Source organism: Salminus brasiliensis, chromosome 9 (genome assembly GCF_030463535.1).
Source record: "Salminus brasiliensis chromosome 9, fSalBra1.hap2, whole genome shotgun sequence".
In the NCBI taxonomy this organism is placed as follows: Eukaryota; Metazoa; Chordata; class Actinopteri; order Characiformes; family Bryconidae; genus Salminus; species Salminus brasiliensis.
In genome coordinates, this window is record NC_132886.1 from 28,654,972 (window position 1) to 28,668,339 (window position 13,368).

Genomic DNA, 13,368 nt, shown 5'->3' on the forward strand with positions numbered 1-13,368 from the left:
CTTAGAGAGCTCAGGGCTTTCTTTCTTTTTTCGGTGTGAGAGGAATGTCTGTCACTCCTGAGCGTGGAGCATCTGGTTGCCATTAAAACCGTTCGTGTCAGGGTTTGTTGGCCATGTGTGTGCGAGTGTGTGTGTGTGTGTGTGCCAGATTTTTTTATTATTTATTTCTTAAAGAAAAGGCTCACACAAAAAAACATTGGTCAGACTGACCCGGTCACACAGCTGTTAAACCGTGTGGCTATTTTTATATAGCTAGCTAGCACACACACAAAAAAAAATAATAATAAAAAATGAATAACTGGGAAATTGTATTAAATACTTTTTATGAATCCGTATAAAACCCTGAATTAATGCTTTGCATTTTTTCTGAAGTTTGTACACACGCCTCTGTCCAGTACCCCCCCCCCCCACCCCCTCCGTCGGGCTCTGTCCCAAACCGCACGCTGCCGCACTCAATAGCGCGCACCAAGGCATGACCGTAATGCGTGTATTAGTGTAGGGTGTGTAGAATAACGGGCTGCGTCCCGAACCGCGCACTCCCACTCCCACTGAAAGTAAGTTCGCTTAAAGTAGTTCAGGAGTGCGTTCATCACTGTGGTAGGCTATGCAGATATAGGAAAGTAAGTATAGCAAGTAAGTAAATGTGAGGTTTTGGACACAGCCACGCCGAGCCCTGAACTCTGAGGCTCGGGAGAGGTTGTGTGTGTGTGTGTGTGGGAAGAGTGGTGGAAAATAGTGAGTCAGGATTATATAATTAAAAGAAAAGCTTCAGTGTGTTCAACAAACCTGAGGTCACGTAATTTAGCACGAAGGGGGGAGCTGGGGGGCTCCTATTTTGTTAGGCTGCGTCCAAATCACATGCTGACTACGATGCTGTCACGCAAAAACTTTGACTTTGACCTAATGTGAATCTAGCAGGTGTTTTTTGTTATTATTATTATTATTATTATTATTATTATTATTATTTTATTTATATATTATTATTTACATTGTTTCACAAATTGATGTTGAATAGACCAATAGAAATGCTCAAAAATGACTGAAGTTGAACCTTTTGTAAAATTGCATTTTTTAGATGCTTTATTTATATTAAAAAGCATTTTATTGTACTTTTTTGGGACAGTGACCATAAACTAATGATATGCACTGCTAATAGTGGTGCATTCTTTTGACATGCTATTTAGTATGGTCATCTAAAACTGGCACCTGTAGAGGTAAAGCAACACCTGTGAGCCGACTTCCTCTGGAAATGAAGCTTGTTTAAGATAATCGAGCCTAACATGACTGTCCATCAGCGCGATTAGCAGTTATCTCCCTTAGATCTCTCAGTGCTGCTATCATGTGGAAACCACAGCTGAAGCTTTGGCTGCTCGTTCACTGTGGTTGTGTACCTGTACAGCATATCCTATTGTCTCGCTGTGCGATATGGTAAAACTACTATATCACGATATTTACCATGATAAATGTAATCAGAGATTCTTAAAAACTACTATTCAGATACTCTCCCGTACTGGATATTCACTCTAATTACACTGTTGGTAATGAAGCGTGCAGCTGATGTCCTCGATATGCTAAGAAAAGCATATGGTGTATCACGATAACACAATCTCTCATGATACGATAAAATATCGTCCTATTGCCCAGATCTATCCTATTGTGTCGTTCCCCATGAGCCTCTGAAATCAAAACAAGGTATCGATCAGTACATTCTGCAGGAATGGAGCAGGTGCGGGTGAAGTACTCATCGTAAAACAAGCAAGCCGACAGTATGGACAGACCGTCCCTCTTCTGAAAGGACTACTTCTTTACACCCATTACCTCTTAACACCCCAAAGCTTATTACACACTAAGGTGTATTACTCAGTAGCTACAGGGACCTCTGTACAAACAGGTGGGGCTATTCTTTGGTAATAGCATTTTCGGCCTGCCGTCGGGCCATAGGCTGTTTAAGACAAGACATGTTTAGTGTTCAGTGTCCAAGATGTCCAAAATGTCCAAGAAGACTAGAAGACTTTTTCTAGTGGAGACTAGAAGACTTCTATCAAGGAGGGGCTTCATCATGACTTGCTGTGAACTACGAAAATGAGCAGCAACTTCGCTGTGTAGCCATTATGGACACAATATGGCGTAGTATGGCATTGAGTGTCCTAAACCATAGGGACAAGCCTATTGCATTTTGAAGAAGAGCTCAATGTGGTGTGAGTCAGCTAAGAGAAGTGTGTGAGCAAATCATTGCAGAAAGGAATTTAGGTGATTAGGTCATTTTTGCTGTTTGGAAGGATTGTCCATTGAATCAAGATGATCATATACAGAACTGAATTTGGAAAATTTGTGAATAACTAAACCTTTACAGTTGAACGTCTACAGTATATTTGCTCTGTACAGCTTAACGGAATGTCGGTGACATGCGTTTTTAATAAAATACCTGAATATTCTGTTCAGAACGGCCCGTTTGAGATCCTGCTTCTTTAAATATTAATGAGCCACTTTAGTTGTACGTCTGTGTTCCTGTTTGCACCTGCTTGCTAACATTTACTTCACCTTGAGTTCATATCTCTATTTCCTTCTCTGTTTGCACCGGCTTGCTAACATTTACTTCACCTTGAGTTCATATCTCTCTATTTCCTTCTCTGTTTGCACCTGCTTGCTAACATTTACTTCACCTTGAGTTCATATCTCTATTTCCTTCTCTGTTTGCACCGGCTTGCTAACATTTACTTCACCTTGAGTTCATATCTCTCTATTTCCTTCTCTGTTTGCACCGGCTTGCTAACATTTACTTCACCTTGAGTTCATATCTCTATTTCCTTCTCTGTTTGCACCGGCTTGCTAACATTTACTTCACCTTGAGTTCATATCTCTCTATTTCCTTCTCTGTTTGCACCGGCTTGCTAACATTTACTTCACCTTGAGTTCATATCTCTCTATTTCCTTCTCTGTTTGCACCTGCTTGCTAACATTTACTTCACCTTGAGTTCATATCTCTATTTCCTTCTCTGTTTGCACCGGCTTGCTAACATTTACTTCACCTTGAGTTCATATCTCTCTATTTCCTTCTCTGTTTGCACCTGCTTGCTAACATTTACTTCACCTTGAGTTCATATCTCTATTTCCTTCTCTGTTTGCACCGGCTTGCTAACATTTACTTCACCTTGAGTTCATATCTCTCTATTTCCTTCTCTGTTTGCACCTGCTTGCTAACATTTACTTCACCTTGAGTTCATATCTCTATTTCCTTCTCTGTTTGCACCTGCTTGCTAACATTTACTTCACCTTGAGTTCATATCTCTCTATTTCCTTCTCTGTTTGCACCGGCTTGCTAACATTTACTTCACCTTGAGTTCATATCTCTATTTCCTTCTCTATTTGCACCGGCTTGCTACCATTTACTTCACCTTGAGTTTATATCTCTCTATTTCCTTCTCTGTCTTTATGTCTCTTTTTTTGTCTACCTATCTGTCTTTATGTCTACCTTTATTTATGCCCTTCTCTTTCTCTCTCTCTCTCACTTTATTCTCTGGCTTTCCATGGCTTGTTAGCTAGCTCACTCCCTAACGCCCCCTTGCTATCCACCTCTCTCTCCCAGCTGTAGTCTGCTGAACCTGCCTTTTTGTCTTTAGGTTTCCAGCTACTTAAATCAAGGTCGATTTACACTCTTGATGCATTTTTTTTTCATTTTCAACATAACCCAACAAAACCGATGACAGTCGGTTGACCCAGCGCTCCCTTTGAAACTCTGCCTTCGCAAAAAGGGAGAGGGAGTGGGTGGAGCTACTTAAATTGGATGTGGCGTACTTCTAATGAGACAGCGCGTGATGTTGGAGGCTGCAGCCAAATGGGAACAGAGTACTGAAGGCTCTGGTTTCTCTCTTAGACAGCCCACAGAAATGGACTGGATTGTCTTGTTTCACAGTTTGTGGTTTGGTAGGCACTCCAGATACCCAAATGTTTGAGCGAAAGCTCTGAAAAAGCGATGTCCCTTTTAGCTTTCCAGTAGTTTATTTTCCGAGGCACTTTCCGATGTAACGCTGAAGCTGAGGAAAGAAAAAACAAAGCTATACAGTTCATTTATCCAGAGCACTCGTAGTAAGCAGACGGGCTCGCGTAGGAGTAGACGATAAATGCTGCGGTTGTTGTGTAAATGTTTGTTTCTGGCGAGTATACACTTCTCCTGTGAGAGCCGGTTTTATTTGGACGAACACGTAATAAAGCTCACCTCGGTCTTCTTTGAAACTGTGAGAAAAGCATGCGGCCAGACGGGAATCTGTCCATACTCACAGTGGAGGTCAATCAAAGGGCTGCTCGGTTCCATGCAACATGTATGATTTAGTGTGTGATTTCTTGCTCTGAAGTGGCTTTGCATCCATTTCTCAGGTGCTCTGTCTAGCTGAGCCCAACGAGCCAACAGTGAATCACTGCTCAGTTGGACTGGTGGCAATGGGATAAGGCAAGCGAATGGCAAGATTTCAAGTTGCGAGAACTGAAGTTGAAAACAACGGAAACGGACAAACAAGTTAAATGTGTCTTAAAGTGCTCATCTGTTCTGAGGTAGTCTTCATTCGTTTCGGAGCTTTGAGCTTGGAGAAACCTCACCTTTCCTTCCGAAGTTCACCTAGCTTAACTCACAGCTGCCTTTCCTATTGTTCGTCTCGTAGTCCAGCTGTGGAGCGCGTTGGCCATGTTGACTAAATTCCTTCAAAGTGACTTCACCGTAAATAAATTATGGATTTTGTGTGGAATGCTGCTTTAGCGCTATCAAACTGAAGAGGCTTCCACATTCATATAACACCTGCAGATGTCCGGACGCACAGAAACAAGAGAATGAACTAAATTAAAGAAAACACTGCCATGCCGAGGGCCAGGGTCAGCTCATGTGAGATCTTTCGTCACGTGGGCAGGAGAAGTCCTTGGTTTTTAAGGCCTAATGTTTAGATTTTCAGGCTTACAGGCTTTAACCACCCCCCACTCCATGCCCACTTATCCCCTTTGTTGGTTCTCCAGTTTTCCACTCTGTATGCCTTACGTTATGTGTGTTTGTGCAAAACAGGGTAAGTCAGGCCTGAGATTGCTCTCAGCAGGTTATTCTTTTCACCAGACTCTTCCGCCACCCACCTGCAGATGTGGTACTGGTGTGTGTGTGTGTGTGTGTGTATGAGAGGGTTAGACGGCAGAAAAATGTGTGTTTTCTTTATTTATTCTGGCCTGCAACTGTGACACATAAAACCACCTGGAGTCAACCCTGTTTTCCTGTGGGCGTGGCACTTGCTTTTAACAGCACAGGATTGGCTGCCTTGAAGACCGCTAGACTCAACTTTAAAGTCAAAACAGGAAATGAGGACGGTGTCATTTTGTTAACCTGAGAATTGATTTTCTAGCTGGTGTTATTGCAGTGTTCAGGTTTACAACAAGAAACCACAGACTTTGGCAAGGTATTTGTGACCCATGAATAATAACACCCCTATTAGACAGCCAACATTGGCAGAATATAATAATATCTTCAGAATAATCCAGACGAGCCCTGTTTATTTTATTACTGGTTGAAACGAGACTTCAGTTTGACGATCTGGGCCTCTGACGGGTCCAAAAACCGGGATGTTTGCATTGGAAGTTAGGTCCCATTTTTTTCAGGTGGTTTTCACTGTCGACAAAATTTCTGTTCCATGCTTCTAATGACTTCACTGATAGCTTTAGTACCGTTCCAGTGCTTTGCAGTGGGATTGGAACTAAAGATCCGCTAATACAGAGTACCGATGTCAGTAGCCAACTCTATGAAGTACAGTTTATTTATATAGCGCTATTAACAACTGAGGTTATCATAGAGTAGCTTGACAGAGATCCAGATCCAAGCCTCTAGTGAGCAAGCCAGAAGCAACAGTGGCAACAGCTAAATATGTGCCTTGAAAGGAGCCTATACAACCTTACAGCATACATAGATATATCATGACAGGACTTTCAATGATTCAACAGACAAGAAAATAGAATTTGGTGCATTATTTTTTTGATTTCTGAAACAGACAGGGTCAAAAATTCTGTGGTGCTGAAAGTTCCAAAAAGTCCTTCAGCTTGCCAAGGCCTCTTAATGTCCTGTTAGTGGTCATGATTGACTACAGCTGGTAGTTTCTCTGTGACCACATGTAAAGGGTTTGGTTGAGAGCACTCAGTGGATTGCCCAACACACAGCACAGTTTGTTAATGCTGAGTATCAGCCGATCCCAATCCGATCTTAGTGTTTGTATAAATGATACAGTCACACAGTTTAGATTAGATGAGCTGCTGATTAATACTAAAGTTAAATTGATTTAGTTTAGTAGTTTAATATCTGATTATCCAGTCTGATTCTCCTCCATGACCAATTAGCTCCCAGCTCCTTTACAACACTGCAGTCAACTGACTTTCAGTGCGTGTGTGTAGTGGTACACACTCTGGACTGATATCTGTGGTTGTTGGTCTACTGGTGTAAAATAACTGGTTTATAGTGGGTGAATGTGATGCTGTGATTTGGGTTTCTGTAGCATGTGTGTATTAGCATTAGCCATCACTCGGTTCTGAATGTGCTCTTCAGTGCTGGTTTAAAAACAGAGAAAGACGTGCGGTTCTCCCGCTGGTAAAACAGAGCGTTTCAGTGACAGCTTTATAAAGATTCAGTTATGGTCTGCCTTCATGTTCGACTGTAGAATAGCTTCACACTGCAGACTCTATGCTATGTTGTACACCCTTACAGCTGTGGGCTGGGGATAATATCTAGTTAATGGCACCTTGGGAACACTAGCAGGCACTCTGAATCAAAATGATTGCGATTAAAATAGCCGAAACCTGATCTATTACAATATGCCTGGATCAGCCAGAAAAGTCGGAAATGTCTTTTGGAAAATCACCAGTTTTCAGTTGTACAATTGTACATTGGTTATTGGAAGGTGTAGCCACTATGCCAAGATCTGGAATAAGACCCAAACTGTCACCCTCAACTGAGAGAAAATGGGTTTGGATTGTCTGGAACGACTCGAGGCACAAGCCTGCCATAAACGGGAGGCTGCTGGAACACCAGTGTCAAATATGTTTTACATCGCCATGCACTAAGAAGCTGCTGTACTGGAAAGAAACCTCTGCTCCAAAATCAGCACCTTCGAGCTCGACTAATGTTTGCAGCTGATCACATGGACGATAAAAAAGTCTTCTGGAGGAAAGTTTATGTTCAGATAAGACAAAGACTGAGGTAAAGGCCAGGAATTCGACCCCAGGAACACTGTACAGACTGTTAAGCATGATGGAGATGGCTTCATTCTCATGGTGAAGGTACAACTTGCTAATAGGCCCTGTCTGTGTAATTTTGACCCTTTGTTGATTTCCTAAAAACAGGCATTTTTGTTCAAGCATGTTCTTATTTCAACCCTGCAAAAACCACGGCTCCATCTGTTTCGTACACATTGTTGCAGCTAGTGAACAGCTGTTGCTGTTTAACTCTGTGCCGATACAAATTCTGCATTTTAGCGCCAGTGTTGGCACGGTATCTGTACCAGTGCTACACTAATAGGAACCATTACGGCTTTCATTGTCTAACATCATTGCAATTCTGTCTTTTTCAGACGACTTCAACGATGAGGAGGAAGTGCAGTCCTTTGGCTACAAGAGGTTTGGTGAGTAGCTCAATTCCTGACCACCCAGAAGAAACTCGCGCTGTTTGGCTGTGAGAATTTGGAAACAGAGAAGCGCCTCCTCCCTTTGAAATCGCTCACCGATGGGCAGGCCGCAAATATAAAGTCCTGGTCGTGTTTTGTTTTCTCGCTGGCGTCACTGAAGTGGTGAGGTGAGCTGCGCTGTATGGCCAAAGCAGATGAGTGTAAGGAACATGGGGTCGTGTCCCAGCTTCTGATATTGCTTTCCCTGTAACCATATGCTAACACCATTAGCCCATTTGAGGGGGAATTGTGTGAACAGAGCTCTCCAGTTTCACCTCTTTCATAAAGTGCTTTTTCCTCAACACTAGGAAAAGGGTGGGGGTGGGATAAGGTAGAGGAAGGCCTTTTGTGTTTTGCAGACCCAAATGTGAAAGACGTTTTAGGCCCTATCTATAAGATTTATGTTTAGATTTAGACACTTATGTGTGTTTTCTGACAAGAGCTTAGGGCTTCTTCTGCAAGTTTCAATGGCTCCTGTAATGAAGTACAAGACAGATTGTATTGTCTGCGCATTCTGTGAAGCATTGCTTATGTTACTGAGGACAAGGTGCTTACTTATTAGAACATTGCCGGACTGAGTCATGACCAGTGTTGCCAACTCCTCAGTAAGGAAAGTAGCTATTGGCTGTCCTAAAAAGTCGCTAGAAGTCGCTGTTTGCATAACTGTCTGAAGTTGCATTATTTTCTAAAACATTTTAGAACTACAAATGAACTCTGAACAAATGAACTTCTTCTGTTGATTCTTTTTTTGCCTTTTAAATAGACTGTCACTTATCAAAATAACTTCATGACTTTAATGCTTTGTCTAGACCCATATTACATAAATCAGTTGTGTTCTGTGTTGTTAAATGTTAGCATATCAAATTTAATCAAAAGATTGTTATGTGAGTGGAACTGCAACTCTACGTTCAACCCTACTCCTTTATCCGGGCTTGGGACGGGCAAAGTGACCTTAAATAAGACACTTTGGCAGAGTTACTTAGTTTTCTTTTTTTTATTATTATTTTTTTTTTTTTTTTTTTGGTTGAGGTGAGTAAGTGACTGAGACGGTGTATGCAGTGATTTATTTTTGTGTAACTCTGAAGACTATACATATTTACATTGCTCTGACTGTAAGACTGACACCTCAGAGTCTCCAAACATCTCTAATAACAGCAGAAAAAGTCACTCGATTTTTCGCTGGTCGCTTTAGAGGGGTCTAAAAAGTTGCTAAGTTGGACATGTTTTGCCTTTTTTAGCACAACAAAAATGCACATCCGCTTGTTCTCTTCTTTGCCAAGTTAAGAGAACCATTGTAGCAATAAGGCATGCTGAATATATCATTTGAAAGTTCTGTGAAATTAGGTTTTGTGCGGAGAATCACGTTTCCCAGATCTCACAACCTGAGGTACTGGGGGCTCACCCACACTTATTTGTTATCATGCCTGAAGACAAATGTATGGTTCATAGTGTTCTAGCCTTAAGTAGTAAATAAACGCTGTTCCTCGTTATCACGATCAAGTACATCACAATGTGTCTTTACAATGAGTACACAGTGGATATCAGCACCACTTGTATAACCCCTTTACTCATAGCCCAGACGTAGCCAATCTGCCAAAACATACTTTTGCTGTCCAGACCTTTCAGAACTTTTTAGCAGGAACTTGTGCCCAAAACCTCTCTTAACCTGCTCAGATGACATCTTTTTGTAACTATGGTATAAAACACATTATGACTTACTCTGACAATTAAAACTGCAGCTTTAATCGTAGACAATTAAAGCTGCAGTACAACACACCAGCACAGCAGCATCTCAGTCCTGGCCTTGTTCTCAGAACGGTGCTACTGCCGCTGAACATAGACGAGCATTTAGCCAGCGTGTCCAGCACATATTCGTCTGCATTTTGTCCCTGTTGTCCCTGTGTCCGGCCCGTGTACTCTGTTTTGTGCGATTCCTGTCTTTACCTGCTGTGCTGCCTTGGCTATCCTCCTAAAACCCTGACAGGCCTGGCTGTTAGCATCACGGCATCACGGCTCCAACCCTGCTGAGCCCGATTGCTGTGCCTGTTAGCATCATTGGCTCTCCTGCATGTCTCTAAGCATGTCTGGCGAACACACAGCCTATGAACACAAAGAGCAGAGAACTCAAAGCGTCCAGCTACCTGGTGAACCTTTGTTCATTATTACAGCTCTCCATTTCTCATACTCATACTATGAGAAAAGATTTTGGTGACTACTGAAGTCAGAGTGTCATGTTAGCAACATGTAACCCTCACAGCTAAAGTTTAACACTAAAGAGTCTACATATGGACACCACACATGTTTTGGCAGATTAACTACGTCTGTGGTAATTCAGACTTTTTTTTTAAAACTTCATCTTAAGTTTGGCATGATTTGGTACAGTCCTACGTTTAGGGCCTATCAATCAGTGTTCAAGTAGCCACATCTTACTGCATTAGCTTTGCCTTGATGTCACTGTTACTGTATCCGTGTTTAGTATTATGCTCTATGCTATATGGAGCTTACTTTTAGAGTTGACTGGTCACTGATCAGTCAGTTCCATGTGTGAAAAGCTGCTTTATCTGTTTAGCAAGCAAGACCACAGTTAAACAGGGCTTCATCACACTCCCTTAGAACGTTCTCTAAAGTCAGTAAAGACAATCTATCAGAGCAGATGCTTAACTCAGATAACGAGACATGTGCAAGCTCTACTTTCCTTCAAACAAACGGCACATTTCCTGTCCGTTCAGTTGTCCAGCTTGATAGCCGTTGGCTCAAGGCAATTGCCCACCCCTTCCTTAAGCCATAGTGATGTGGGATGTTAACCTCCTCAGACTTCAGCAAGGTAATGGAAGCTTTTTACTTTGGAGAAGCCTCAGTCATGGGATGGAGACAGGCTATTAATGCCTTACTAAACAAACTGGACAGCCCAAGGCCCAGTGGATTCCATTCGTACAGAATCACATGTTGTGGAATTCACACATGAACATGGATTTTTTTTTTTATCTTCGCACACTATCTTCTCACACCATCTCATCATTAACAGCACTAATTCACTATTATCACATTTTTCTTACTGAGAGGTGTAGGAGTGATGTACTTGTGTAGACAGCAGGTGATGTTGACACAACTCGTGGAGCTGACAGCCAATCCAAATATCAAACTGTCCAAAGAAGCAGAAAAATGAGTCACTGTCAGCTAGGTTTAGGACTGAACGCACCGCAAGACTACTTATGAATGAGATGGTCAGCTGTTCTGTAAAGCTTGAGTAAGCTAGCTGGGTGCCACTGCTTAATGCCAATTGTTGCAATATGCATGTTTTCAGTAATACAGGTCATTTCAGTTTTTGATATTTCATATATATTTTTTGGCAAAATATGAAATGCAAAGTTGTTGTAAATATAACATGTCATACTTATTCATTCATGCACCTGAATTGTGTGCAAAAAAATACTAAATAAATAATTAAATACTGAATTTGAGAAAAAATCTAAAACCAGGGACCCACCCAAGAGCAGTAGACCCTCCTTTATTGGCCGGCAGTATGGAGATGATCGAACTAAAGAGATCTGACAGATTTGTGAGAACACATACAGGGTGTTGGAACTCACCTAGCCTTCAACTGGTTTCATTTTAGAGGCTAAGTGAGCCTCTCTACAGGGATGATGTATGGGCTTGTGTAAGTTGTTTTAGAACCAGGAAAGCACACTGATGCCGTAAGTTCTGCCATATTTTAGGAGAACACAAACACACACACACACACACACACACACACACACACATGCATCATATGTATGTAAAGTGTGTGCACCCTTGGGTAAATGACCTATGGTGTTGTTTAATTAAGAAAACCAGATAATCAAACATACACTATATTTAGTTGTGAATTCTAATGCATATGTACTCTGTATTTTACAACATTAAAAAAATGTAAATGATCAATTTGGCCTGTACAGAGATCAGTTTGACCTTTAGCCAACATGCCATCTTGCAAATGCTTTTTGTAGAAATCTTTTTTTTAGCTTTGGACTTTTTCCCACTTTTCTTTGCAGAATATCTCTCGTTCTGAGATATTGAGTCGTCTTGCCCGAACAGCTTGCATGAACAGCTTGTTTATTCCCAGGGTCTGTTCCCAAGTTCTTGGAATGTATGTTTAGGTCAGAAGACTGTGAGGGCCATTCCTAAAGCTTCAGTTTGTCTCTCCTCAGGTAGACAGTGGTGTTTTGAGGTATGTTTTGAATCATGATCTTCCCTTTTTTTTGGCTTCAGCTTTTTTTATAGATGGTTTGACATTTGCACTCAGTGTTTGCTGGTAGTTTATGGAATCCATTATTCCTTCCACCCATGCAATATTTCCAATGCTTCTGCATAGTAGATTCACCTCTGTGCAGCTTTTTTGTTACTAATCTTTATATTTTTAAGAAACACAAGAAGTTTAGAAATTGAAGTGGCCCCAGTATTGACCCCTGAGGACCACTTAGGAAGGAACTGTTGAGTTGTATATTTCGCTACAACAGCATATTCTCTCAGTACATTAAGTCAACTTCTTTAAATCCGAATTCTGAAACCGAAACTTTACTCTGTGTAAAACACACTGCAACGCTTAGAAGTCATACAGTTTTTAACACATACACTCGTCTTACTGAGAGTGTCATGATGGACTTCATCCAGCACTTCATTAACCCTGCCTTTCACTTGTGTGGCCATGTGCAAACAGGGCGACCTCAGTATGGCAGGAGTAACCCGATCCGTTCCTTATCTCCAGATCTGCACTGTTTGAAATGCTGGTGTCCCCAAGAGAGATTATCCCCTAACCTGAAGAGTTGCTGACCTGTTTCCTGCACCCATTTCAGGGGTTTATTCAACTGGAGCTCATACAGCTGGCTGAGCTGGTGAGGAGGGGGTGGTTGGGGGGGCTGGAGAGCGTGGGGGTCTGGCCCTGGCGGTCTGGATCCTGGATCCTGCTGTGTCAGCGCTGGAGCGAGGAGCTGTGTGGGTGAGGGGTCCGCCCAGGGGTGTGTGCCCCGCTAGCGGATACTAGCCCTTCTTGTGAAGCCAGAGGAGGCACAGGCGAAGAAACGATCCAGTCCCTCTCCTTTTCCACCAAAACCGAACAAGCAAATATGTCTGCTGGAATCTGACCGACCTGTTGGCCTTTTCCCGTTTTCCATTTTCTCTTTTCATTTAAGGCTCGGCGCACCCACGTCCTGTCACAAACCTCCAGTCAGAGTATCCGTCCACCCCCTTCAGTCAGGACGTTCAGCTCCAGGTTTATGGGAAAAGCTGCTCTTTATGACTCAGTCCGAGAGAAACCCAGACATCATTTTCTTACCACACTTGTTCTTTGTTTTTCTACACAGCTTATGCAAATGCGGTTCCTGTGTGGTTTCAAATGAAATGTCTGGGGCAACAATCCAAACAAACAAACAAAAAAAATGTGGGTTTAATGTAGAACTTTTGTAGAAAATAATGGTTGCCCAAAAAATCTTATTTACGCTGCTGTTCCCTTACCCTTATTTTACACATGTACACCGGAACTATCAGCATTGCACCTTTTGCATATCACAATTAATTCCAGGCTAGCTTGTTATAGTAATGTCATTTTGGGTAAGACAGCTTCTGTCACAGACTTAATAAGAACACATTAAATCATAGTCTGGTTACATTCAACTAAATATTGAGTTCTAGCGAGAGATGCTTCATTTAACAGTGA

The 13,368-nt window shown here is 41.9% G+C and overlaps 1 protein-coding gene across 2 annotated transcripts in view; it reads left to right on the forward strand.

Annotated features, from left to right (window-relative positions):
- The window catches only part of colec12 (collectin sub-family member 12), a 69,314-nt gene that overhangs the window by 637 nt on the left and 55,309 nt on the right, over positions 1-13,368 (forward strand). For both annotated transcript variants that reach the window (XM_072688136.1, XM_072688135.1), the window contains exon 2: positions 7,584-7,634. In XM_072688136.1, coding sequence (XP_072544237.1) covers positions 7,584-7,634 — 51 coding nt within the window. The remainder of the gene's footprint in view (positions 1-7,583; positions 7,635-13,368) is intronic.